Source organism: Oncorhynchus mykiss, chromosome 22, assembly GCF_057628025.1.
Source record: "Oncorhynchus mykiss isolate SJ-2025 chromosome 22, ASM5762802v1, whole genome shotgun sequence".
NCBI lineage: Eukaryota > Metazoa > Chordata > Actinopteri > Salmoniformes > Salmonidae > Oncorhynchus > Oncorhynchus mykiss.
In genome coordinates this window covers 36,274,837-36,302,778 of record NC_143043.1, presented here as the reverse complement: position 1 = coordinate 36,302,778, position 27,942 = coordinate 36,274,837, and the positions used below count along the sequence as shown (strand labels likewise).

Genomic DNA, 27,942 nt, shown 5'->3' with positions numbered 1-27,942 from the left:
TCTCATAAAAACATTTTAACCCTTTTTTGTCGTTGGTTGTAAGACAATCTACTGAGTCATCAACAGACATGTAGGTTCCATCCTAGCGAGTCATCCAGCATTAACTGAGAATATGACCTTTGTTGAAGAGAGAAGTGTTCAGTCTGTCATTGATTGGGCTAGGATGACAAACCTAGTCAATCTATTACAGACTCACGACCATAGCGTCACAGTGTTAAATTCCTGGAAGGAAGATCTATGACCGTCCATAAACTAAATCATAAAATCTAGATTTGTCCCATCCCTGTCGAGCCTGACCAGTACTGTCAATAATGAAAGTTTAACTACAGCTGAATAGATAAACATTAAATTCTACCTAATTTGCTCATAGACACATTTCAGTGAGAATACACAGCATTGTGTGTGCAAGACAGCGTTTTGTTGTCCCCTAACTTTTAAAAGACGAAAGACCAAATAAGTTAAAGTAGGAGAACTTAAATGTTCAGCTGTGATATAGTGTGTTTATAGTAGTCATTTAGTCAATAAAACAATATTCACTGTCTGAAAGAAAAACATTCTAAAGGATATTAATTCAAACATTAAACTACAGCAGTGGGTTGTTTTAACCGTATCACCATCGACACTCACATTTACCACTTTTCATTGGAGAAAAAAACAGTCAAGGGGGGGGGGATCAAAAGTGTTTTTGACGATCCCCGTCACGCTGCCCCCTATAATGCCTGTATAGTGATGTTTTATGTCCCACTAATTCCCATAAAACCGTCTAATCTAGGGACAGGTGATTTGACACCTTCTAGTGTGTCCCCTGACATTTGACTGTGATTCATAGGATCCCTGGAACTGGGCATGTGGCTGTGTGCTAACGTCATATCTCGCCGTAGCCATGTCTCTCTGTGAGGCGAATTAGCACGGTGCTAAAGGCCTCACATCTTCACTAAGATAGGCATTTACACTCTACTCCCTCAGAGGTTAATACCAAGCAATGAAAGGGAGAGGGAGGTGGATATTGTCACGTCATTTTCAAGTACCAACAGGGAAACACAGGAAATGAAAAGATTTGGAGCCAATAATTAGTACAAGATAAAGGAAACTCACTATAATGAGCCAATATATTTTACTACTTACTCATCTGAGTGTGCTTAGGAGATCAGGATCAAATCACATCAAATAGTAGTGTAGAATGCAACTGAAAGGGAATCCTCATGGGAGAGTCCCTGATTTCAAGGTTTTACTGCTAACTCACAAAGCATTGCATGGGCATGCGCCTACCTATCTCTCCGATTTGGTCCTGCCGTACATACCTACACGTACACTACGGTCACACGACACAGGCCTCCTTATTGTCCCTAGAATTTGTAAGCAAACAGCTGGAGGCAGGGCTTTCTCCTATAGAGATCCATTTTTATGGAATGGTCTGCCTATCCATGTGAGAGACTCAGACTTGGTCTCAACCTTTAAGTCTTTATTGAAGACTCATCACTTCAGTAGGTCCTATGATTGAGTGGAGTCTGGCCCAGGGGTGTGAAGGTGAACAGAAAGGCACTTGAGCGACAAACCTCCCTTGCTGTCTCTGCCTGGCCGGTTCCCCTCTCTTCACTGGGAATTTCTGCCTCTAACCCTATTACGGGGGCTTAGTCACTGGCTTACTGGTGCTCTTCCATGCCGTCTCTAGGAGGGGTACGTCACTTGAATGGGTGTAGTCACTGACGTGATCTTCCTGTCCGGGTTGGCGCCCCTCTCAGGTTTGCGCCGTGGGGGAGATCTTCGTGGGCTATACTCAGCCTTCTCTCAGGGTAGTTGGTGGTTTGAAGATATCCCTCTAGCGGTATGGGGGCTGTGCTTTGGCAAAGTGGGTGAGGTTATATCCTGCATGGGTGAGGTTATATCCTGCCTGGTTGGCCCTGTCCGGGGGTATCATTGGACAGGGCCACAGTGTCTCTCAACCGCTCCTGTCTCAGCCTCCAGTACTTATGCTGCAATAGTTTATGTGTTGGGAGTATTTTTCCTGTCTTATCCGGTGTCCTGTGTGAATTTAAGTATGCTCCTTATAATTCTCTCTCTCTCATTCCCCTCCCAGAGGACCTGAGCCCTGGGACCATGGCTCAGGACTACCTTGTCTGATGACTCCTTGCTGTCCCCAGTCCAGCTTGTCGTGCTGCTGCTCCAGTTTCAACTGTTCTGCCTGCGGCTATGGAACTCTGACCTGTTCACCGGAGGTGCTACCTTGTCCCAGACATGCTGTTTTTGACACTCTCTCTCTACCGTACCTGCTGTCTCTTACTCTGAATGCTCGGGATGAAAAGCCAACTGACATTTACTCCTGAGGTGCTGACCTGTTGCACCCTCTACAACCACTGTGATTATTATTATTTGACTCGGCTGGTCATATATGAACGTTTGAACGCTTGGCCATGTACTGTTATAATCTCCACCCGACACAGACAGAAGAGGACTGACCACCCTCAGAGCCTGGTTCTTCTCTAGGTTTCTTCCTAGGTTCCTGCCTTTCTAGGGAGTTTTTCCTAGCCACCATGCTTCTACATCTGCATTGCTTGCTGTTTGGGGTTTTAGGCTGGGTTTCTGTATAGCACTTTGTGACATCGACTGATGTTAAAAGGGCTTTATAAATACATTTGATTGATTGATTCCAGTGGAGTGTCTGATGCAAATCCTCCTCAGCTGTCCCCAAAGGTCTATAAAGGCCCACGGCCAATGAGGGACTCCAGATCCAGCCTAGCATCAGCATGTTGGGTTACAGCACTGTTGGTGAGGTGTATCACTGACCTTTAAGTCCTTCCCTGAAGTGGGTTTGGTCATCACTTTGTGTTATGTATTGTTGCGCATCCATCTCCCCCCAGCTGTTGGTCGCTCGCTGTTTGACATGTCTGCCCAAGGGAAGGCTAACCTAATCGTTACTAGATAGCACAACATTGCGATACACTCACACAATACAACAACAAAAAATCATTCCAAGTAAACAAACGTTATGTGTTGACAGAAAAACAGATATGCACACTCTCTCGCTCGCACTCACTGTAACACACACACAATGTCCATGTACTGGTTCCTGTCTTTCTAGGGAGTTTTTCCTAGCCACCATGCTTCTACATCTGCATTGCTTGCTGTTTGGGGTTTTAGGCTGGGTTTCATGCAAAAATCACCAGGTTCAATGCAGTTTTGGGATCAATTCCATGTAAATTCCAGTAAATTCAGAGAGCACACAGAAACTCCAAACCATGAGAAAAAATGTGGAATTGGAATTTGGTTTGCTTTCAGAATTGACTGCAATTAAAATGGCATTCACCCTAACTCTGGTTTAATAGGTATTCTGATATTTACAAAGGAACAAGTGTGCTTTCATCTAACAGAGGAGAGATGAATTCCATGTCATAAACACTTGTGTCTGTGCAACTGTCAATAGTCATGCAGGGTGTCATGCATACGCAGAGTTTCATGCATATGTAAGTGTTGTAATCATCAACTGTCTAGTGTGATTGCCCTGAAAAGAACAGCAACAGCAAAAATAGGAAACTAGTGATGAAGAGGCCATTTAAAAGCGTCCGGCCCAGTGTGCCGTTCTGAGGCTCATTATGAGATAGATTGTGGCCCTCTTTAGAGGACTCTTCAGACCCTGACGCAGTCTCAGCGATACTTATACAAAACAAGGTTCTTACTTAATGGGGAATATGAGCATCGGCTATCAGGTGACTGCTCTCTCTCTCATTCCACCTCTCTTTTTTGGGTCATTTCTTTCTCTGCCTCTCATTTCATCTACTGTATCTCTCTCTTTCTCTCTCTGTACAGCCTTCTATCTCCCCCTTTATCACTCTCATGTGAGGCTTTAGCTTTATGTATGGTATCTCTCTGGAGTTACCTGTGGGAGTCATCAACACAGTTGAACAGGAAAGGTTCCTGTTGGCTAGCAGGGACTAAAATCAGATGGGCTAATTGGTTCAAAGCAGGGGGCAGATCAATGCTGCTGGTCAAGCCATCTGAGACAATACACTAAATTATTGGCTGGGCCGCCTAAGCATTATTCACCTAAGCATAAGTCCAAACAGTGCAAAAAAAAAAATCTATATATATATATATATTTTTTTTTAATTCATTTTCCGGATGGAAAATGCTTTCAGTGTAAAATGAAATGAAAGTAAGTAGAAAAGATAATGGACCAAATATTTTTTTAAATAATATAATCTTTGAGAATTTACGATCACCACAATAAAAGTTAGAGAGTCGGGGAGAATGAAAATTACAAAAACTATTAATTTAGCAGTATTTATTTTGTTATTATGTTTGAGCAAAATAACACAGCAATAGACATGTTGTGCCGTGGTGGAGATCTTTGTGGGCTATACTCGGCCTTGTCTCAGGATGGTAAGTTGGTGGTTGAAGATATCCCTCTAGTGTGGTGGGGGCTGTGCTTTGGCAAAATGGGTGGGGTTATATCCTGCCTGTTTGGCCCTGTCCGGGGGTATCAGTGGATGGGGCCACAGTGTCTCCTGACCACTCCTGTCTCAGCCTCCAGTATTTATGCTGCAGTAATTTATGTGTCGGGGGGCTAGGGTCAGTCTGTTATATCTGGAGTATTTCTCCTGTCTTATTCGGTGTCCTGTGTGAATTTAAGTATGCTCTCTCTAATTCTCTCTTTCTCTCTAATTCTCTCTCTCAGAGGACCTGAGCCCTAGGACCATGCCTCAGGACTACCTGGCGTGATGACTCCTTGCTGTCCCCAGTCCACCTGGCCGTGCTGCTGCTCCAGTTTCAACTGTTCTGCCTGCGGCTATGGAACCCTGACCTGTTCCCCGGACGTGCTACCTGTCCCAGACCTGCTGTTTTCAACTCTCTAGAGACAGCAGGAGCGGTAGAGATACTCTCAATTATTGGCTATGAAAAGCCAACTGACATTTACTTCTGAGGTGCTGACTTGTTGCACCCTCGACAACTACTGTTATTATTATTATTTGACCATGCTTTTAATTTATGAACATTTGAACATCTTGGCCATGTTCTGTTATAATCTCCACCCGGCACAGCCAGAAGAGGACTGGCCACCCCTCATAGCCTGGTTCCTCTCTAGGTTTCTTCCTGGGTTTTGGCCTTTCTAGGGAGTTTTTCCAAGCCACCGTGCTTCTACACCTGCATTGCTTGCTGTTTGTGGTTTTAGGCTGGGTTTCTGTACAGCACTTTGATATATCAGCTGATGTAAGAAGGGCTAAATAAATACATTTAATTTGATTTGACATGGCAAAATGCAAAGAATTGCTGGGAATTAGCTTTAAATCTTCAATATTTTTTCTACACCGCCAAAATGTTCTTTACAATTCAACCGTGCCGACGGGCTGACCATGCCTATTGCCACGCCCCCTGACAAGGCCACCGCCTAAACCATTTTTTGAGCCATGCCTCTAGGTTGGCTGTAGTTGATCCCTCAATCCAGATTACAGTGTTGGCAAATCAATACAATGGCTTATTAGAGATATAAATCTTCCCACCTGTCTCTGAGGCTCATCTCTGAAATGTACTGTCCTTTCTACAATGATGAAAAATATATACGCAACATGCAACAATTTCAAAGATTTTACTGAGTTACAGTTCATATAAGGAAATCAGTCAATTGAAATAAATTAGGCACTGATCTATGGATTTCACATGACTGGGAATACAGATATGCATCTGTTGGTCACAGATGCCTTACAAAAAAGGTAGTGGCGTGGATGAGAAAACCAGTCAGTATCTGGTGTGACCACTATTTGCCTCATGCAGCGCGACACATCTCCTTCGTAGTTGAGCAGGCTGTTGATTGTGGCCTGTGGAATGTGATCCCACTCCTCTTCAATGGCTGTGCGAAGTTGCTGGATATTGGTGGGAACTGGAACACGCTGTCGTGCATGTTGATCCAGAGCATCCCAAACCTGCTCAATCGGTGACATGTCTGGTGAGTATGCAGGCTATGGAAGAAGTAGTACATTTTCAGCTTCCAGGAATTGCATTATCATGCTAAAACATGAAGTGATGGCGGTGGATGAATGGCACGACAATGGGCCTCAGGATCTTGTCACGGTATCTCTGTGCATTCAAATTGCCATTGATAAAATGCAATTGTGTTCGTTGTCTGTAGCTTATGCCTGCCCATACCATAACCCCACTGCCGCCATGGGGCATTCTGTTCACAGTGTTGGCATCAGCTAACCGCTCTCCCACACAACTCCATCCATTCTGTCTGCCATCTGCCCGGTACAATTGAAACCGGGATTCATCTGTGAAGAGCACACTTCCCCAGCGTGCCAGTGGCCATCGAAGGTGAGCATTTGTCCACTGATGTCGGTTACGATGCCGAACTGTGGTCAGGTCAAGACCCTAGTGAGGACGACAATGAGCTTCCCTGAGACTGTTTCTGACAGTTTGGGCAGAAATTCTTTGGTTGTGCAAACCCAGAGTTTTATCAACTGTCCGGGTGGTTGGTCTCAGAATATCCCGCAAGTGAATGGGGTGGTTACATGTGGTCTGCAGTGTGATGCCGGTTGGACGTACTACCAAATTCTCTAAAGCGACATTACAGGCGGCTTATGCTAGGGAAATTAACATTAAATTCTTTGGCAACAGCTCTGGTGAACATTCCTGCAGTGAGCATGCCAATTGGACACTCCCTCAACTTGAGACATCAGTGGCATAGTGTAGTGTGACAAAACTGCACATTTTAGAGTGGCCTTTTATTGTCCCCAAGCACAAGGTGCACATGTGTAATGATCATGCTGTTTAATCAGCTTCTTGATATACCACACTTGTCAGGTGGATGGATTATCTTGGCAAAGGAGAAATGCTCATTAACAGGGAAGTAAACACATTTGTGTGCAACTTTTGAGGAAAAATAAGCTTTTTGTACATACAGAACATTTCAGGGATGTTTTATTTCAGATCTTTTATTTCAGCATGAAACATGGGACTAACACTTTACATGTTGCGTTTATATTTTTGTTCAGTATAATATGGTCGATACAACATAGAATCACTGCTCAGGGAACCTAGAACACAGTAAGGATATGTTAAGCTGGGTTCTAACTGCAAAAGCTTTTGTTTTTCCATCATAGAGCATAGTGACTCTATCAGAAGCAGGATGTTATAGGATGTAATAAGCATTCATAACCATGTTATAAGCAATCATAACTACTAATTAACAGAGACTAAACAGACAGCATGGAGAATTTACATGTGGTTGTGTATTACATGTTCCAAGGCGGGTGTCTGGGTCTCCTTGAGTGTTCTGCCCTATTTTCCATCCATGGTCAATCGAACAGGTACAGCAAATCCACAGCCTCTCTGGAATATTGTCTCCAGGTGAAACTCGATACACCGACCCACACTTTCAGCTTTCACACTTACATACGGAAACCGGACCCAGCAATCACAGTCATTCTCTGTGGTCAAACTAATGAAGACTGAAAAATCACACTTAAATATCATTAAATGTATACAGACAACACTGAAATTCATGTAGCTTCAGTTAGGTGAGATTAGAAGAGGCAAATGAGACTAACACCCTTGCTTTTCTTAAAATAACCCTGGCCCTTGTTTTTGCTGATAGCTACATTATTGAGGAAAACTGTAAACTACTTGTACTATGACTGTGATATGTGGCTGTCTCCCCTAGCTATCTTAAGATGAATGCACTAACTGTAAGTTGCTCTGGATAAGAGCGATTGCTAAGTGACAAAAATGTAAATGTAGATGACACATTTTCATTCTAAAAAATTCACAGATTTCATTCTCAAGATCACAGATTGAAAATATTGGTAAATAGATACACACACAGATATGTGACATCAGGGTTGGGTAGGTTACTTTCTAATTGTAATCCGTTACAGTTACTAGTTACCTGTCCAAAACTGTAGTCAGAAACGTAACTTTTCTATAACCCAAACTCGGTAATGTAATCTGATTACATTCAGTTACTTTAGGATTACTTTCCTCTTAAGAGGCATTAGAAGAATACAAAATGTGTGTTACCAATTGAAAGACATCTATTTCTTGAAAAATCTATGTCAAAGTTTACAGAGCTGGCCATATATGGATGTTAAATTTTACTTTATGGGTTTGTTATGTAGCCTTCTTCTAACCCATCGCTTTCTACTACATATAATAATATTATTCAATTATATCTTTACATTAAAAACCAAAGTCTATCAGAATTCCAGTCATTCCAATAAATGTTATACCTCTTAATCTTCAAGAATAGGACTTGGAAATATGGAAGTATATATTAGCTCAATTGTTTTACCTGAGTATAGCCCCAAAATTAAGGACTTATTAGCCAGCCCTACTCTGTTGTTTATGATTTTGTTGTCATGGAGGACTGATTTGGCTCATTGTTTCGAGTTGAAAAATAAATGTTGCACTCATGGAATGGCATACTTTGAGCACCACTGAAAAGTGCTATTTACATGTGAAAAATGAATGCCATATGCTGCATTTGCTATAGGCCTATTGTTTACCTTTACGTTGGTGACACGTTAAGATGTTGAAAATATGCAGCTGTTTAAAGGGCAAATCCACAGATGAAACAATAACAAAACTGCCGCCCAGCCTCTGTTTTGGTAAAAGCTGAGGGATGGGCCTGGAGAAATGTAACCACTCTCAGATGAATAGACAGAGCTATGGATGCAAGGACTGACCATCCATGATATCAAAATGATTGTTTTAACCATGTTAGGATGCTATACAGTGTTTCTTTACATTTACAATGACTACAAACATTGGAGAAAAACAAGCTTATATTTGGGTTCTTGTGGAGTGTGACAGTTGAACTAAGCTCATGTGTCACGACTTCCGCCGAAGTCGGTCCCTCTCCTTGTTCAGGCGGTGTTCAGGCGGTCGACGTCACCGACCTTCTAGCCATCACTGATCCATTTTTCATTTTCCATTGGTTTTGTCTTGTCTTCCTTCACACCTGGTTCCAATCCCATCAATTACATGTTGCGTATTTAACCCTCTGTTTCCCCTCATGTCCTTGTCGGAGATTGTTTGATTGTGCTAGTAATGTGTTGGTGTGCGACGGGTTTTGTACCCACTTTTGTTAGTTTATGTATTTTGTTTTTGGGAGTATGGTCAGCACTTATTAAACGACTCCGTTTCTACCAAGTTCGTTCTCCTGTGCCTGACTTCCCTGCCACCAACACGCACCCATTACATCATGAGGCATTTATAAATTATATTCTTCAAGAATCAATGGATATATATAATATATACAGTACCAGTCAATAGTTTGGACACACCTACTCATTCCAGGGTTTTTCTTTATTTTACTATTTTCTACATTGTAGAATAACAGTGAAGACATCAAAACTATGAAATAACACATGGAATCACGTAGTAGCCAAATCAAAATGTATTTTACATTTGAGATTCTTCAAAGTAGCCACCCTTTGCCTTGGTGACAGCTTTGAACACTCAACCAGCTTCATGAGATAGTCACCGGGAATGCATTTCAATTAACAGGTGTGCCTTGTATAAACTTAATTTGTGGAATTTCTTTCCAAATAATGAAAGAGAAACAACAGTCCATCATTACTTTAAGTTATGAAGGTCAGTCAATCTGGAAAATTTCAAGAACTGAAAGTTTCTTCAAGTGCAGTCGCAAAAACCATCAAGCGCTATGATTAATCTGTCTCTCATGTTGACCGCCACAGGAAAGGAAGACCCAGAGTTACCTCTGCTGCAGCGGATAAGTTCATTAGAGGAACCAACTTCAGAAATTGCAGCCCAAATAAATGCTTCACAGAGTTCAAGTAACAGACACATCTCAACATCAACTGTTCAGAGGAGACTGCGTAAATCAGGCCTTCATGCTTGAATTGCTGAAAAGAAACCACTACTAAAGGACACCAATAAGAAGAAGAGACTTGCTGTGGACCAAGATACACGAGCAATGGACATTAGATCGGTGGAAATTTGTCCTTTGGTCTGATGAGTCCAAATTTGAGATTTTTGGTTCCAACCGCCATGTCTTTGTGAGATGCAGAGTAGGTGAGCAGATGATCTCCGCATGTGTGGTTCCCACCGTGAAGCATGGAGGAGCAGGTGCGATGGTGTGGGGGTGCTTTGTTGGTGACACTGTCAGTAGTTTATTTAAAATTCATAGTGGTCTCTGATTTATGGTCAGACTTGCTCACCTTGAACAAATTTAAATTTGCACCTATTTTCAATGATGTATGAATGTCATTGAGAAAAGAGAGAAGTGTCAAATACTTTTTTGGCAGAAAAGTAATCTTCAACATAATCATCTAGTTTTTCAAAAGTATCTGTAATCTGGTTACAATATTTTTGCTGGTAATGTAACGTATTACTGTTACAGCTTTTTGTAATCCCTTACATGTAAGAGATTGCATGTAATCTGTTACTCCCCAACATTTACTTGGTTGTTTATGGTTTTCAATGAATTTGAACATCCCGGGGTCATTATTCATCACCATGTCCTATAATCAAGTGTACTGAAAAAATATTTGATACCAGTTGTATAACTTCCATTCCGATTTTATGTTTGGTTGACATCCTGTTTTTGATGGATTTCTTTGATTTAGTTTCCATATCTAAATGTATCTTAAAACCGTTCAAAATGACGAGGGAGAGGGGACTTGCGCACAAACCCTCAGCTGATGACCAAGGAGACCAGTGGGACGTTGATTGGTCACCTCTGCGTGGGAGATGATGCTTCTCCCATCAGAGTTATAGCCTATATAATTATGTCGGATGAGATAGTCAGTAGAGTTCAATTATGTACCGTGACGTGGCAATATAACAATACTTCCTCGGGCAGACCACCAAACCAAACACAGAGCGCATATACCCTCACCAAAGCGCATTAGAATCTCATAGCTCGAGATGAGCGTTTCGTATCTTCAACAACTTTGCATACTTCAATTGGTCTGGTGCCTTGGATGTTGGAAGGCGACAGGTGAGAGAGATTATTTATATAATTTAAATGAACTTCAACATTTCTGTATAATTTAGGCTATCTAAATCTTAAAATCTGAAATCGATGTTTTTGTTGTTTTTGAATTAGCTATTTATATTGTTGATATTGTTGGCTATTACATGTACATTAATTGTATGTAATAGATTGATAAAATAAATGTATACTTTTGAAACGTACTTTTTTTCTTTCTGTAGAGGCTAGTCCATACAAAGAGTGTGAACATGGAATTGCTTTCAGAAGGGTATGGGACTTTGTTTTTTTGCATGCCTATACCTGAAAAGTGCAAATAAAAGGCAATTGTGTAATTCAAACAAATATTGTGAAATTAGTTTTTTAATAAATTATGAATGATTTATGAATGGATTATTAGATTGACAACAAGGATAGATTTCCTTACCTGATACCAGAGGCAAAGTGTTAAAATGTAGTACGAATGTATTCTAGACCCAAATCATTCAATATATGCCTTGAATGTGTATCACTCTCTGTATCTCTGTGTGTCAGTCTTTCACTGTTTAAACATCTCAGTCCTCTACTGCGTCCATCAGAGGAGAGTTCTGGTTACAGATGGCATTAGTGTTGTCTACTTTGTTTGCACCACTGGAGAAATCGCATCTGTGTCTGATAAGGGGTCAGCAGGTGATTCCAACCAAATTATATGGTGCCTCTTGTTACTTGTGGTGGCTAGGCTAGGCTATACGTGGAGAGGGGGTTGGAGACACACGTGAGTCACTCTAACTTAAATCAGACTGGTGGGGGACATGATGAGGGGAATAAGAATATATAGGACTTCCCCCCACTCCTATCAACTAGACACACTGACGACAGAGACACGATCATTACTTTGCAATGGGTACAGTATACAGTAGACAATGGATGCCATGTACAACAGCTTTTATGTTTGCTTGGGTTTAGTGCCTTTAGATGTGTTATAGACTTGTGTTTTATCATTGACCATTGATTTGTCTGCTGCAGGGTTCTGGGATCCAGACTGATGTTGGTGATATGATGGGGAGAGATCAGAATGAGGTAAAGCTTAGCTACCGTATGACTCAATCTTATCACAGATTATATATGATAGCAGCTCTGACGCCAGTGTAATTATTCTCTCCCTGTCCCTCTCCCTATCACAGGAGCAAGTTCAGAATGTTTTCAAAAGAGTAAGTTCCTCAACAATATCACAGCCTATTACTAAATACTTGTTTATACCTTATTCCTCACAATACTGAGGTAAACTTGCAGGAACAATATTCATTGTCTTTGGAACAGTGTTGACTTTGTATATGCTATTTTCGTCAGTTCCTGTTTCACTATTCAAAGGCCAACTCGGTAGACTCTGTACAGCATGCGGTAAGTAGAGAAAGACTCCTTGATGCAAACTGTATTTCCAAATTGCTTCAGAATGTCAGTGAATTATGTCTGACAGCAAATTAGAACTATGTACACACCCTCAAACAACCATGTACAATATCTCAGGCATATAAGCAAAGGTGTCATTGGATTTCCTGGACAGCACAGTATGGGATTTTGTCTTTAGATGAGCATGCTGTATTTGTTATAACATGTTTTATTGATCTGATTATTTAGTAATTACATGTGATTGGAATCTAACAGGCATTCCCCTCTCTAGTCCCATTCAGTGCACCCGCTGATGCGCCTGTCACCCAAACTGTCTCAGAGGAGAAAGAAGCAGCTCATGCTTTTGGTAAGGACCCTGTGCTGTTTCAACCTTGATTAGCAGAATGTCAATATTGAAGCAGGAGACAAGGGCACTTCTGACCTGCAAGACCGACTAACTTTAACCAAACCCTTAACCCTGACCTTCTCCAGTGCCTTTCTCTTAGAGGTTGAAGACCACAGTCTTTCTGTGGCCAGTCCGCAAGGCGCAATATGTACTTTAGACATATAGTATATACACTACCCCCGACTAGAATCTACACAATTAAAAGTTAGAACAAATACCACAAACCATGACCGAGGTTCTCTCTGTTCCCTGCTACACAGAAGCACTCTGATGTGTGATGTAAAAATCTGACTTTGGAATAACTGGACAGAAGACATCAGCATACTGCAACCCCCCTGAACATGGAGCACAAAATGGCAGACTGAGGGACAGACAGAAGCAGCATCCTCAGTGTTCTCTGGCAATGGACTTGATATTTTTGAGAAATAAATTATTGCAGATTGTGAAGTGTCTTCCTGATTTCAGTTGGTAAATGTAAATATTTAGTGATTTAAGATGAGGATTCTGTACTTTGCCATTTTGTAGACAATTGCACATACACAAATTCAGACCACTATCTATGAAGTGAACACCTCTGAACAGTCAAATACATCAAAGGAGCCCTTTATGTGATGGCTACACAGATCAGGGTGAACACTATAAAAAGCGTCAACTAATTACGGCATGGGTGAATGGCTACTTACATTTAATTTAAACAATTACAAATGTATTAATTTCTATTGTCATTTATTATGAAACGTATATGTTAAATAAAAAAAGGACAATCTTCAACCAAATGTTCTGTAAAAACACAAGTTCAGATTGATTTAGGAGAATGATCTCATAACATAAGAGATCTTTCAACCGGGGAGGCATAGTACTCTGATGGAGCCTCTCTGCTGACTGAGGTAGCATAGAGAGAGGGAGAGGTGTGCAGTTTACCACATCACCACAGGAGAGAGCCATCCTCACACACAGTGATGGTTGAGCGTTAAGAGTAATGTTATTTGGTATTACGCGGCTAGTCCTCTTCGGAGTCACTGTCTTTCCGTGTGGGGAGAGTGGATCGGATCGACGACATCAGCTTGTCTTCAATCTGCTTCTTGGGGTTTTCTTCCAGGTCTGTCTTGACAGCACCAGATTCTGATAACCTCCACTCCAGCTCTGAGGATGATAGGATAAAGCAGATTTAAATATCTAGTAGAGTAAGTAAGAAATTGTCATTCAAAACTGACAATGCACAAATCTGAGGGTGAGAAGTATACACACTGGACAGCAAACTACCATATCATGTCGCTAATAGTAACCAATGAAAGTCTAGCTGAGGCGATTGTCTCTTACCCTCAACTTTGAGGTTCATGCCCCCGAAGACAAGAGGCCCGATGTACTGTGCCTTCATCTCTCCCTCGTGGTAAACAAAGATGGTGGGTAAGTTGTGGTCTGGGTAGTTGGGGATGCATGTGGTGGAGATGGACTTGAGGAACTTGGTCTGGGGGAATTTCCTGGCCATCTCTGACAGATGCTGGTTTATCAGGGTGCACAGAGGAATTCTGGGAGGATGAGAGAATGGAACAGAGAGATTTGATTACAATGGGTCAATTAGTTAAATCTATGTATTTGGCAGATAGACCTATTCAGTGCAATTTAAAAAAGGAACACTGTTAACCAGGCTTATATGAACATCAAATAAGGTCTTGGCCAATAAAGTTATCAGATCTAAAAAAAATCTAACAAAACTCTCACCCTTGTTTGTAGAGATGCAGCACAACCCAGATGCCCTCTCCAGCTTTGTTCACCTCCTTGATGTAGTCCTGACCAGAAATCTCCACTACTTCTCCAAAGCAATTCTTTATCTGGGTGGCTTTCCATTCTGCAAGCCTCTTTTGCCTGGTGAGAACGAAATGGAGAGAGTTAAGGCAATGTAGGTTAATTCTGGTAATAACAAGGTCATAACATTGTCATTTTCTATATGGGACGCAAAAGGCCATATCACCATTAACATGGTAGCCACAATGGAGCTTTATATTTTCAGCATCTCTTTTAATGGCATTAGGTTGTATTAAGGGACTGACATTAAGGTCTGAAAAGCACTTGCCCATCAAGTGAGTATTTTTAGTTCCCCAAAGACTTAAAATGTGCTGTTTACACACAGACATAGGGGAGGAATCAGAAATTCTTTGCACTTAGGTTGTTTTCAATAAAATAATTAACATGCCCAATGGGGCAACCACAGAGCCGGCTGAACTTGCCCGATTGCTCAGCTATGGCCCCGGGCCATATGGCAGCCAATACCGGTTGTATGTATAATGCACCATCTTAGTAATGCTTTGAAACCTGTAAATCTCGATGGCGGCCTCATCCTCTTCACTGAAGTCATCCTCGTTCTCATCCAGCTGGTCTAGAGTCATACTCTCATAGGTTTTTACTGGTCACAAAACACCACAGGAAATACAAGTCAGAAAAAGTATCATTTAAGGTATTCAAACTACTAACAGAGGATGATGTTGGCCAAGGATCAGCCTTCCAAAACCATGTCCTGTTAGTTAAATTAAGAATAACATAAAAACTATTTCTAGACCAGTTCAGGAGAAACCTAATCCCACAGAGGTATCTATATGATATTAATAGCCACCTCTTACCAACAGATTCTTGCTGAAGAAGAATCTGCTGCTCTAGAGCGTCTTCATCAACCTCATCCTGAGTTTTCTCCTTGGGAGGAAGGATCCCCTTCTTCCTCAGGATGTCATTCCACTCGGTATCTGCGTCAGGGTCCTGAGATTGAGTTTCAGATCATTGAGTTTTATTTAAAACACTCAAAGTGTTGTTGGTTTGCCACATAGTTTTTAAACCATCTATAGCTAGGCTCTTTGGCATTACCAAAGATACTTATAACTACCGGTAACCACCTTGTATCTGTGGTATTACAGCTAACGTTAGCGAACGTTTAAATGCAGCTAACGTTAGCTATGTCCCAATCAAGGTGGCGTGCGAACATATACTGCTCAAAACGTCAGCTATGACCTTCATTACTACTTTTTCATTAGCTAGAAAAGGTGTTATAATTTTACAAACCTGCATTTTTTAACTGTTCAAGACAGACGCTGAAATCACAACACTTATCTCCCCAGACACGGAAATACAAGGACCTCACCCACATTTCTTCCGGAGTAAAACAATATCTTTAAATGTGATAAAACGTAAATCGTTGTCAGTTTTCACAAATGTAAACTTATTTCAGAGTAATTGAACAATAACGTATTTTTCTGAGGACGAATCATATTTTATCGGTGTTTATTATGCATTCTTATCAGAAAACTGTCTCCAGCCAGAAAGTCAAGGGACCATAATAAAGGTTGCACCGACATCCGTTTTGCATCGCTAATATGTCCATATAAGGAGTGGGAAAGCTACTTTCCATATGTGGCATCTGAGTGAGACAACAGCTGCGCCTAAAAATCACGCTGTGCTGTCACTCTGGGGTGACCAGGCTTATAGGGGTGGGGTTACACAGAGGTCCAAAACATTTATAAACATTGCTGGCCTGTTTTTGTGCTCTAATATGATATACTCGAAACTGGAGTAATGCGGTCAGGAGTATGCATAATAAAAAATTTGATTCACATTTATTTTATTTTATTGTTTTTACATTTCTTCACATTTTCAAACAGTTAATGTATATTTTCAAACTGGGCTACACATTTGGGTGAGTTGTTTTTCTCGCCTGAGTAGCCTCGTTTCACAGCCAAAAATAAAATTAAACCATTTAGTGTGGATGTTAATTATTTGACTAGGCTACCTGTATTTGACATTGTGTTGTTATTTCAACAACACAATGTCAAATACAGGTAGCCTAGTCAAATAATTAACATCCAATCACATTAACCGTTACTCTCTCGCGGGAATTCCGATAACGGTCCGTATGTAGCCAACTGCGCTGGTGCTCATTCTGTTTGCTAGAAAATGTATAAATGGTTTTAAAAAAGTAAGGTCCGCGTCCATAGAGACACATACCAGCAGTACTACACCTGCACCTGTCGACAACACAAGTTGTTCTGCTTCCACGAGCACATCCAATGCTAGCATCAGTAATTCTACATTTGTTGTTAGCCCAGCTAGCATGGACACTGACAGTTGTGAATCTGATGCAGCCTAAGAGTTACTTCCCCCCTTACCCGGGAAAGCACCTGGGGAAAAGGCCAAAAAAACTACAGAAAATGCATCATCAAACATCACTGTTTCATAATGCATCGGTGACATGGCAGGAAATGTTAAAAAACAATTACTGCTTCGCTTACAAGCCTGTGCATTCTATGCGTTACGTTGGATGAGTCAACAGACATGGCGGGCCTGGTACAAGTACTTTAAGTTTATGGGGGGACAACAGGAGATGATATTTTTGTAATGGACAGCTTTATGACATCAAATGGACTTTGGTGGTCAAGATGTGTTGGTACCTGTACTGATGGTGCAAAAGCCATGACAGTGAGGCATAGTGGAGAGGTAATGCCCGTGCAAGCAGTTGCTCCCAACGCCACTTCAGTACACTGCAGCATCCACTGAGAGGCTCTTGCTGCCAAAGGAATGCCTGACAGCTTGAAAGACATTTTGGACACTACAGTGAAAATGGTTAACTTTGTTAAAGCAAGGCACCTGAACTGATGATGATATGGGCAGCGACCATGTAAAGCTTTTACAACATACAGAAGTGCGCTGGTTATCAAGGGGTCAAGGTATTGACACGTTTTTTAATTGAGAGATGAGCTTAAAGTTTTCTTTACTGACCATAATTTTCACTTGTTTGACCACTTGCATGATGATGAGTTTCTCACACGATGGTTTATCTGGGTGATGTTTTTTCTCTCCTGAATGATCTGAATCTAGGATTACAGGGACTCTCCGCAACTATATTCAATGTGCGGGACAAAATTGATGCTATGATTAAGAAGCTGGAGCTCTTCTCTGTCTGCATTAACAAGGACAACACAAAGGTCTTTTCATCATTGTATGATTTTTTGTGTGCAAATCAACTCAAGCTTATGGACAATGTCAAATGTGATATTGCGAAGCACCTGAGTGAGTTGGGTGCACAACTACACAGGTATGGATGACACAACAACTGGATTCGTTATCCCTTTCATGATTCAAAATTGCAGCAAGCGGTTCTGTGAAAATTGAATTTACTCAGAGTATCCTGCCTTGGCAAATTGTGCTTTTAAAACACTGATGCCCTTTTACAACCACGTGCCTATGTGAGAGTAGATTTTCAAGCACACCCTTCTCATTAACCTGTGGTGAGTTTTTCACACTTTTCTATTAACAAATAAAGTTTTATGTGAGACTGCTAAATAAAGAGCAAAATTATTGATTATTATATTATTATTTGTGAACCTGGTCCTATAAGAGCTCTTTGTCACTTCCCACAAGCCGGGGAGGGGAAGGGCCACCTAAGTATGATTCCCAATCAGAGACAACGATAGACAGCTGTCCCTGATTGAGAACCATACCCGGCCAAAACATAGAAATAAAGAAACATAGAAAACAAAACATAGAATGCCCACCCCAAATCACACCCTGACCTAACCAAATAGAGAAATAAAATGTCTCTCTAAGGTCAGAGCGTGACAAACTCCATACATTTTCCCTGACACCCAAAAGTAGTCATTACATTTTGAATGCTTAGCAGGACAGGAAAATGGTCCAAATCACGCACTTATCAAGAGAACATCCCTGGTCATCCCTGACTCACTAAACACACATGCTTTGTTTGTAAATTATTTCTGAGTGTTGGAGTGTGCCCCTGGCTTTCCGTAAATTAAAAAATAAGAAAATGGTGCCGTCTGGTTTGCTTAATATAAGGAATTACAAATGATTTATACTTTTACGTTTGATACTTAAGTATATGTAAGAAATTACATTACTTTTTACATTTACATTTACAGTGGGGCAAAAAAGTATTTAGTCGGTCAAGTTCTCCCACTTAAAATGATGAGAGAGGCCTGTAATTTTCATCATAGGTACGTACACTTCAACTATGACAGACAAAATTAGAAGAAAAAAAATCCAGAAAATCACACTGTAGGATTTTTAATGAATTTATTTGCAAATTATGGTGGAAAATAAGTATTTGGTCAATAACAAAAGTTTATCTCAATACTTTGTTATATACCCTTTGTTGGCAATGACAGAGGTCAAACGTTTTCTGTAAGTCTTCACAAGGTTTTCACACACTGTTGCTGGTATTTTGGCCCATTCCTCCATGCAGATATCCTCTAGAGCAGTGATGTTTTGGGGCTGTTGCTGGGCAACATGGACTTTCAACTCCCTCCAAAGATTTTCTATGGGGTTGAGATCTGGAGACTGGCTAGGCCACTCCAGGACCTTGAAATGCTTCTTACGAAGCCACTCCTTCGTTGCCCGGGCGGTGTGTTTGGGATAATTGTCATGCTGAAAGACCCAGCCACGTTTCATCTTCAATGCCCTTGCTGATGGAAGGTTTTCACTCAAAATCTCACGATACATGGCCCCATTCATTCTTTCTTTTACACAGATCAGTCGTCCTGGTTCCTTAGCAGAAAAACAGCCCCAAAGCATGATGTTTCCACCCCCATGCTTCACAGTAGGTATGGTGTTCTTTGGATGCAACTCAGCATTCTTTGTCCTCCAAACACGACAAGTTGAGTTTTTACCAAAATATTCTATTTTGGTTTCATCTGACCATATGACATTCTCCCAATCTTCTTCTGGATCATCCAAATGCTCTCTAGCAAACTTCAGACGGGCCTGGACATGTACTGGCTTAAGCAGGGGGACACGGCTGGCACTGCAGGATTTGAGTCCCTGGCGGCGTAGTGTGTTACTGATGGTAGGCTTTGTTACTTTGGTCCCAGCTCTCTGCAGGTCATTCACTAGGTCCCCGTGTGGTTCTGGGATTTTTGCTCACCGTTCTTGTGATCATTTTGACCCCACGGGGTGAGATCTTGCGTGGAGCCCCAGATCGAGGGAGATTATCAGTGGTCTTGTATGTCTTCCATTTCCTAAAAATTGCTCCCACAATTGATCTCTTCAAACCAAGCTGCTTACCTATTGCAGATTCAGTCTTCCCAGCCTGGTGCAGGTCTACAGTTTTGTTTCTGGTGTCCTTTGACAGCTCTTTGGTCTTGGCCATAGTGAAGTTTGGAGTGTGACTGTTTGAGGTTGTGGACAGGTGTCTTTTATACTGATAACAAGTTCAAACAGGTGCCATTAATACAGGTGACGAGTGGAGGACAGAGGAGCCTCTCAAAGAAGAAGTTACAGGTCTGTGAGAGCCAGAAATCGTGCTTGTTTGTAGGTGACCAAATACTTATTTTCCACCATAATTTGCAAATAAATTCATTACAAATCCTACAATGTGATTTTCTGGATTTTTTTTCTAATTTTGTCTGTCATAGTTGAAGTGTACCTATAATGAAAATTACAGGCCTCTCTCATATTTTTAAGTGGGAGAACTTGCACAAATTGTGGCTGACTAAATACTTTTTTGCCCCACTGTAGCAGGCACTCGTTTCCAGAACAACTAGGGTTACGTGCCTTGCTCAAAAGCATATTGACAGATTTTTCAACTAGTAAGCTATGCTGCCACCGTAATATATCTGGTCGTAATGATCTGGTTCATCTGTCCTTGTAATTGTCTCCACCTCCAGGTGTCGCTTATTATCCCCGGTGTATATATCGCTGTGTTTCCTGTCTCTCTGTGCCAGTCCGTCTTGTTTGCCAAGTCAACCAGCGGTTTTCCTTGCTCCGAACCCACCTGCCTGACCATTCTGTCTGTTCTGACTACCAGCCTGCCTATACTCTTGTACTGTTTTTGGACTCGGATCTGGTTTCTGACCTCTGCCTGGTCTGACCTCGAGACTGCCTATCGTATGGTACTGTTTGGACTCTGACCTGGTTTATGAACTCTCGCCTGTCCCCCGACCTGCCTTTGCCTACTCCCTTTGTTATAATAAATATCGGAGCTCTACCATCTGCCTCCTGTGTCTGCATTTGGGTCTTGCCTTGTGCCCTGATAAAGGGTGACCTTCGGAAAGTATTCAGACCCCTTGACTTTTTCCATATTTTGTTAGGTTACAGCCTTATTCTAGAATGTATGAAATAGTTTTTTCCCTCTCAATCTACACACAATACCCCCTTAATGACAAAGCAAAAACTGATTTTTACAAATATTTGCTAATTGATAAAAAAAATTAAAAAATGAACTATTACATTTACATACAGTGGAAGTTGGAAGTTTACATACACCTAGGTTGGAGTCATTAAAACTCGTTTTTCAATCACTCCACACATTTCTTGTTAACAAACTATAGTTTTGGCAAGTCGGTTAGGACATGTACTTTGTGCATGACACAAGTAATTTTTACAACAATTGTTTACATACAGATTATTTCACTTTTAATTCACTGTATCACAATTCCAGTGGGTCAGAAGTTTACATTCACTAAGTTGACTGTGCCTTTAAACAGCTTGGAAAATTCAAGAAAATTACGTCATGTCTTTTGAAGCTTCTGATAGGCTAATTGACATAATTTGAGTCAATTCAATTGGAGGTGTACCTGTGGATGTATTTGAAGGCCTACCTTCAAACTCAGTGCCTCTTTGCTTGACATCATGGGAAAATCTAAAGAAATCATCCGTCATAGCGCTCAGGAAGGAGATGTGTTCTGTCTCCTAGAGATGAATGTAATTTGGTGCGAAAAGTGCAAATCAATCCCAGAACAACAGGAAAGGACCTTGTGAAGATGCTGGAGGAAACAGGTACGAAAGTATCTATATCCACAGTAAAACTAGTCCTATATCGACATAACCTGAAATGCCGTTCAGCAAGGAAGGAGCCACTGCTCCAAAACCACCATCAAAAAGCCTGACTACGGTTTACAACTGCACATGGGGACAAAGATCACACTTTTTTGAGAAATGTCCTCTTGTCTGATTAAACATAAATAGAACTGCTTGGCCATAATGACCATCGTAATGTTTGGAGGAAAAAGGGGGAGGCTTACAAACTCGAAGAACACCATCCCAACTGTGAAGCACGGGGGTAGCAGCATCATGTTGTGTGGGTGCTTTGCTGCAGGAGGGACTGGTGCACTTCACAAAATAGATGGCATCATGTGGAGGGAAAATGATGTGGATATATTGAAGCAACATCTCAAGACATCAGTCAGGAAGTTAAAGCTTAGTCACAAATGGGTCTTCCAAATGGACAATGACCCCAAGCATACTTCCAAAGTTGTGGCAAAATGGCTTAAGGACAACAAAGTCAAGGTATTGGAGTGGCCATCCCAAAGCCCTGACCTCAATCCTATACAAAATTTGTGGGCAGAACTGAAAAAGTGTGTGCGAGCAAGGAGGCCTACAAACCTGATTCAGTTACACCAGCTCTGTCAGGAGGAATGGGCCAATATTCACCCAACTTATTGTGGGAAGCTAAGGGAAGGCTTCCTGAAATGTTTGACCCAAGTTAAACAATTTAAAGGCAATGCTACCGAATACTAATTGAGTGTATGTAAACTTCTGACCCACTGGGAATGTGATGAAAGAAATAAAAGCTGAAATGAATCATTCTCTCAACTATTATTCTGACATTGATTGATGATCCTAACTGACCTAAGACGGAATTTTTACGAGGATAACATGTCAGGAATTGTGAAAAACTGAGTTGAAATGTATTTGGCTAAGGTGTATGTAAACTTCCGACTTCAACTGTAAATATTCAGACCTTAACTCAGTACTTTGTTGAAGCACCTTTGGCAGCCAATACAGACTCATGTCTTCTTGGGTATGACTCTACAAGCTTGGCACACCTGTATTTGGGGAGTTTCTCCCATTCTTCGTTGCAGATCCTCTCAAGCTTTGTCAGGTTGGATGGGAAACGTTGCTGCACAGCTATTTTCAGGTGTCTCCAGAGATGTTCGATCAGGTTCAAGTCCAGCTATAGCTGGGCTACTCAATGATATTCAGAGACTTGTCCCAAAGCCACTCCTGCATTGTCTTGGCTGTGTGCTTCAGGTCGTTGTCCTGTTGGAAGGTGAACGTTTGCCCCAGTCTGAGGTCCAGAGCACTCTGGTGCAGATTTTCATCAAGGATCTCTCTGTACTTTGCTCTGTTCATCTTTGCCTCGATCCTGACTAGTCTTCCAGTCCCTGCCCCTGTAAAACATCCCCATAGCGTGATGCTGCCACCACTGTGCTTCCATGTAGGGATGGATGGTGCCAGGTTTCCTCAAGACGTGACGCTTGGCATTCAGGCCAAAGTGTTGATTCTTTGTTTCATCCGACCTGAGAATCTTGTTTCTCATGGTCTGAGAGTCTTCAACTCCAAGAGGGCTGTTATATGTCTTTTTACTGAGGAGTGGCTTCTGTCTGGCCGCACTACCGTAAAGGCCTGATTGGTGGAGTGCTGCAGAGATGGTTGTCCTTCTGGAAGGTTCTCCTGTCTCCACAGAGGAACTCCAGAGTTCTGTCAGAGTGACCATCGTGTTTTTGGTCACCTCCCTGACCAAGGACCTTCTCCCCTGATTGCTCAGTTTGGCCGGGCGGAGAGCTCTAGGAATAGTCTTGGTGGTTCCAAACTTCTTCCATTTAAGAATGATGGAGGCCACTGTGTTCTTGGGGACCTTCAATGCTGCAGACCTTTTTTGGTACCCTTCCCCAGATCTGTTCCTCGACACAATCCTTATCTCAGAGCTATGCGGACAATTCCTTCGATCACATGGCTTGGGTTTTGCTCTGATGTGCACTGTCAACTGTGGAACCTTATATAGACAGGTGTGTGCCTTTCCAAATCATGTCCAATCAATTGAATTTACCGTAAGTGGACTCCAATCAAGTTGTAGAATCCTCTCAAAGCCGACTCTTTTCTCTGTATATATCAATGATGTCGCTCTTGCTGCTGCTTGCTGCTAGTGATTCTCTGATCCACTTCTACGCAGATGACACCATTCTGTATACATCTGGCCCTCCTTTGGACACTGTGGTAACAAACCTCCAATCAAGCTTCAATGCCATACCACACTCCTTCCGAGGCCTACAACTGCTTTTAAATGCAAGTAAAACTAAGTGCATGCTTTTCAACCGATCGCTGCCCACACTCTCCCGCCCGACTAGCATCACTACTCTGGATGGTTCTGACTTGTGGACAACTACAAATGTCCACAAGTCAGAACCGTCCATATGGACAACTACAAATGCCTAGGTGACTGGTTAGACTTTAAACTCTCCTTCTAGACTCACATTAAGCATCTCCAATCCAAAATTACATCTAGAATCAGCTTCCTATTTCGCAACAAAGCCTCCTTCACTCATGCTGCCAAACATACCCTCGTAAAACTGACTATCCTACCGATCCTTGTCTTCGGCGATGTCATTTACAAAATAGCCTCCAACACTCTACTCAGCAAATTGGATGTTTCTGTTTGTCACCAAAGCCCCAAATACTACCCACCACTGCGACCTGTATGCTCTCGTTGGCTGTCCCTCACTACATATTCGTCACCAAACCCACTGGCTCCAGGTCATCTATAAGTCTATGCTAGGTAAAGCACCGCCTTCTCTCAGCTCACTGGTCACCATAGCAACACCCACCCGTAGGACGCGCTCCAGCAGGTATATTTCACTGGTCACCCCCATAGCCAACACTTACTTTGGCCGCCTTTCTTTCCAGTTCTCTGCTGCCAATAACTGAAACGAATTGCAAAAATCACTGAAGCTGGAGTCTTATATCTCTCTCTCTAACTTTAAGCATCAGCTGTCAGAGCAGCTTACCGATCACTGTACCTGTGCACAGCCAATCTGTAAATTGCACACCCAACTACCTCATCCCCATATTATTACTTATCTTCTTGCTCTTTTGCACCCCAGTATCTCTACTTGCACATCATCATCTGCACATCTGTCACGCCAGTGTTGATGCTAAATTGTAATTATTTAGCCTCCATGGCCTATTTATTGCCTTACTTCCCTACTCTTCTACATTTGCACACACTGTGCATATACTTTTCTGTTGTGTTATTGACTATACGTTTGTTTATGTGTAACTCTGTGTTGTTGTTTTCATCACACTGCTTTGCTTTATCTTGGCCAGGTCGTAGTTGTAAATGAGAACTTGTTCTCAACTGGCCTACCTGCTTAAATGAAGGTTAAATAAATAAAGTTTCAAAAATTATCAATGGAAACAGGATGCATCTGAGCTCAATTTCGAGTCTCATAGCAAAGGGTCTGAATACTTATGTAAATAAGGTATTTCTGTTTTATTTGTATAATTTTGCCAAAAATTCAAAATAGCTGTTTTCTCTTTTTTCGTTATGGGGTATTGTGTGTAGAATGCTGCAATTAAAAAAAAAGTTTAGAATAAGGCTGTAATGTAACAAAATGTAGAAAATGTCAAGGGCTCTGAATACTTTCCAAAGGCACAAATATATTTTGTTATATTTGAGATTCTTCAAAGTAGCCACCTTTTGCCTTGATGACAGCTCTGCACACTCTTGGCATTCTCTCAACCAGCTTCATGAGGAATGCTTTTCCAACAGTCTTGAAGGAGTTCCCACATATGCTGCACACTTGTTGGCTGCTTTTCGTTCACTCTGCAGTGCAACTCATCCCAAACCATCTCAATTGGGTTGAGGTTGGGTGATTGTGGAGGCCAGGCCATCTGGTGCAGCACTCCATCACTCTCCTTCTAGGTCAAATAGCCCTTACACAGCCTGGATGTGTTTTGGGTCATTGTCCTGTTGAAAAACAAATGATAGTCCCACCAAGCGCAAACCAGATGGGATGGCGTATCGCTGCAGAACGCTGTGGTAACCATGCTGGTTAAATGTGCTTTGAATTCACTGACAGTGTCACCAGCAAAGCACCGCACCCCATCACACCTGCTCCTCCATGCTTCACGGTGGGAACCACACATGCGGAGATCATCCGTTCACCTACTCTGTGTCTTAGAAAGACACGGCGGTTGGAACCGAAAATCTAAAATTTGGACTGGTCTAATGTCCATTGCTCGTTGTTCTTGGCCCAAGCAAGTCTCTTCTTCTTATTGGTTTCCTTTAGTAGTGGTTTCTTTGCAGCAATCTGAGGTGCAGTTAACTCTAATGAACATATCTTCTGCAGCAGAGGTAACTTTCCTGTGCCGTCCTCATGAGAGCCAGTTTCATCATAGTGCTTCATGGTTTTTGCGACTACACTTGAAGAAACTTTCAAAGTTCTTGAAATGTTCCAGATTGACTGACCTTCATTTTTTAAAGTAATGATGGACTGTAATTTTTCCTTGCTTATTTGAGCTGTTCTTGCCATAATATGGACTTGGTATTTTACCAAATAGGGCTGTCTTCTGTATACTACCCCTACCTTGTCACAACACAACTGATTGTCTCAAACGCATTAAGAAGGAAAGAAATTCCCCAAATTAACTTATAACAAGGCACACCTGTTAAATGAAATACATTCCAGGTGACTACCTCATGAAGCTGGTTGAGAGAATGCCAAGAGTGTGCAAAGCTGTCATCAAGGCAAAGGGTGGCTACTTTAAAGAAACTCAAATATAACGTATATTTTAATTTGTTTAACACTTTTTTTGGTTACTACATGATTCCATATGTGTTATTTCATAATTTTGATGTCTTCACTATTATTCTACAATGTAGAAAATAGTAAAAAATCAAGAAGAACCATTGAATTAGTAGGTGTGTCAAGTTTTGACCAGTACTATATATATATATATATATATATATATATATATATAATTATTATTTTTAAAAATCCATAATTTTTTTCAATGTAGTTACGAGTATAGGCTATGAATGTCACACCCTGACCTTAGAGATCCTTTTTATTCTCTATGTTTGGTTAGGTCAGGGTGTGACTCAGGTGGGAAAGTCTATGTTTTCTATTTCTTTGTTTTTGGCCATGTGTGTGTGTGTGTGTGTGTATGTGTGTGTGTGTGTGTGTGTGTGTGTGTGTGTGTGGTTCCCAATCAGAGGCAGCTGTCTATCATTGTCTTTGATTGGGGATCACATATAAGTTAAAATAAAATAAAATAAAATGTATTTATATAGCTCTTCGTACATCAGCTGAAATCTCAAAGTGCTGTACAGAAACCCAGCCTAAAACAACAAACAGCAAGCAATGCAGGTGTAGAAGCACGGTGGCTTGGAAAAACTCCCTAGAAAGGCCAAAACCTAGGAAGAAACCTAGAGAGGAACCAGGCTATGAGGGGTGGCCAGTCCTCTTCTGGCTGTGCCGGGTGTAGATTATAACAGAACATGGCCAAGATGTTCAAATGTTCATAAATGACCAGCATGGTCAAATCATAATAATCACAGGCAGAACAGTTGAAACTGGAGCAGCAGCATGGCCAGGTGGACTGTGGACAGCAAGGAGTCATCATGCCAGGTAGTCCTGAGGCATGGTCCTAGGGCTCAGGTCCTTCGAGAGAGAGAAAGAAAGAGAGAATTAGAGAGAGCATACTTAAATTCACACAGGACACCGGATAAGACAGGAGAAGTACTCCAGATATAACAAACTGACCCTAGCCCCTCGACACATAAACTACTGCAGCATAAATACTGGAGGCTGAGACAAGAGGGGTCAGGAGACACTGTGGCCCCATCCGATGATACCCCCGGACAGGGCCAAACAGGAAGGATATAACCCCACCCACTTTGCCAAAGCGCAGCCTCCACACCACTAGAGGGATATCTTCAACCACCAACTTACCATCCTGAGACAAGGCCGAGTATAGCCCACAAAGATCTCCACCACGGCACAACCCAAGGGGGGGCGCCAACCCAGACAGGAAAATCACATCAGTGACTCAACCCACTCAAGTGACGCACCCCTCCTAGGGACGGCACGAAAGAGCACCAGTAAGCCAGTGACTCAGCCCCTGTAATAGGGTTAGAGGCAGAGAATCCCAGTGGAAAGAGGGGAACCGGCCAGGCAGAGACAGCAAGGGCGGTTCGTTGCTCCAGAGCCTTTCCGTTCACCTTCACACTCCTGGGCCAGACTACACTCAATCATATGACCCACTGAAGAGATGAGTCTTCAGTAAAGACTTAAAGGTTGAGATTGAGTTTGCGTCTCTCACATGGGTAGGCAGACCATTCCATAAAAATGGAGCTCTATAGGAAAAAGCCCTGCCTCCAGCTGTTTTCTTAGAAATTCTAGGGACAATTAGAAGGCCTGCGCCTTGTGACCGTAGCATACGTGTAGGT

At 41.8% G+C, this 27,942-nt stretch overlaps 2 protein-coding genes across 3 annotated transcripts; one reads left to right on the top strand and one right to left on the bottom strand.

Moving 5' to 3' along the window:
• The first annotated feature begins 10,603 nt into the window (after positions 1-10,603).
• Positions 10,604-13,163, top strand: nms (neuromedin S). Of its 2 annotated transcripts, XM_021579504.2 has the most exons (7): positions 10,604-10,951; positions 11,167-11,213; positions 11,948-12,001; positions 12,106-12,132; positions 12,272-12,322; positions 12,603-12,677; positions 12,977-13,163. In XM_021579504.2, the coding sequence occupies exons 1-7, from the start codon at positions 10,879-10,881 to the stop codon at positions 12,992-12,994; spliced, it is 345 nt and encodes a 114-aa protein (XP_021435179.1). In that variant the 5' UTR covers positions 10,604-10,878; the 3' UTR covers positions 12,995-13,163. The 2 variants fall into 2 exon arrangements, with proteins under 2 accessions (XP_021435179.1, XP_021435178.1); XM_021579503.3 differs by lacking the exon at positions 12,977-13,163 and having other exon boundaries at positions 10,800-10,951; positions 12,603-12,940.
• A 262-nt stretch (positions 13,164-13,425) lies between these two features.
• LOC110501747 (phosducin-like protein 3) lies at positions 13,426-16,080 on the bottom strand. The gene is made up of 6 exons (XM_021579502.3): positions 15,768-16,080; positions 15,335-15,467; positions 15,030-15,120; positions 14,439-14,582; positions 14,037-14,245; positions 13,426-13,859 (listed from the first exon to the last, which is right to left on the bottom strand). Exons 1-6 carry the CDS (start codon positions 15,771-15,773, stop codon positions 13,717-13,719), a joined length of 726 nt encoding a protein of 241 aa, XP_021435177.1. The 5' UTR covers positions 15,774-16,080; the 3' UTR covers positions 13,426-13,716.
• Between the last annotated feature and the right edge of the window lie 11,862 nt (positions 16,081-27,942).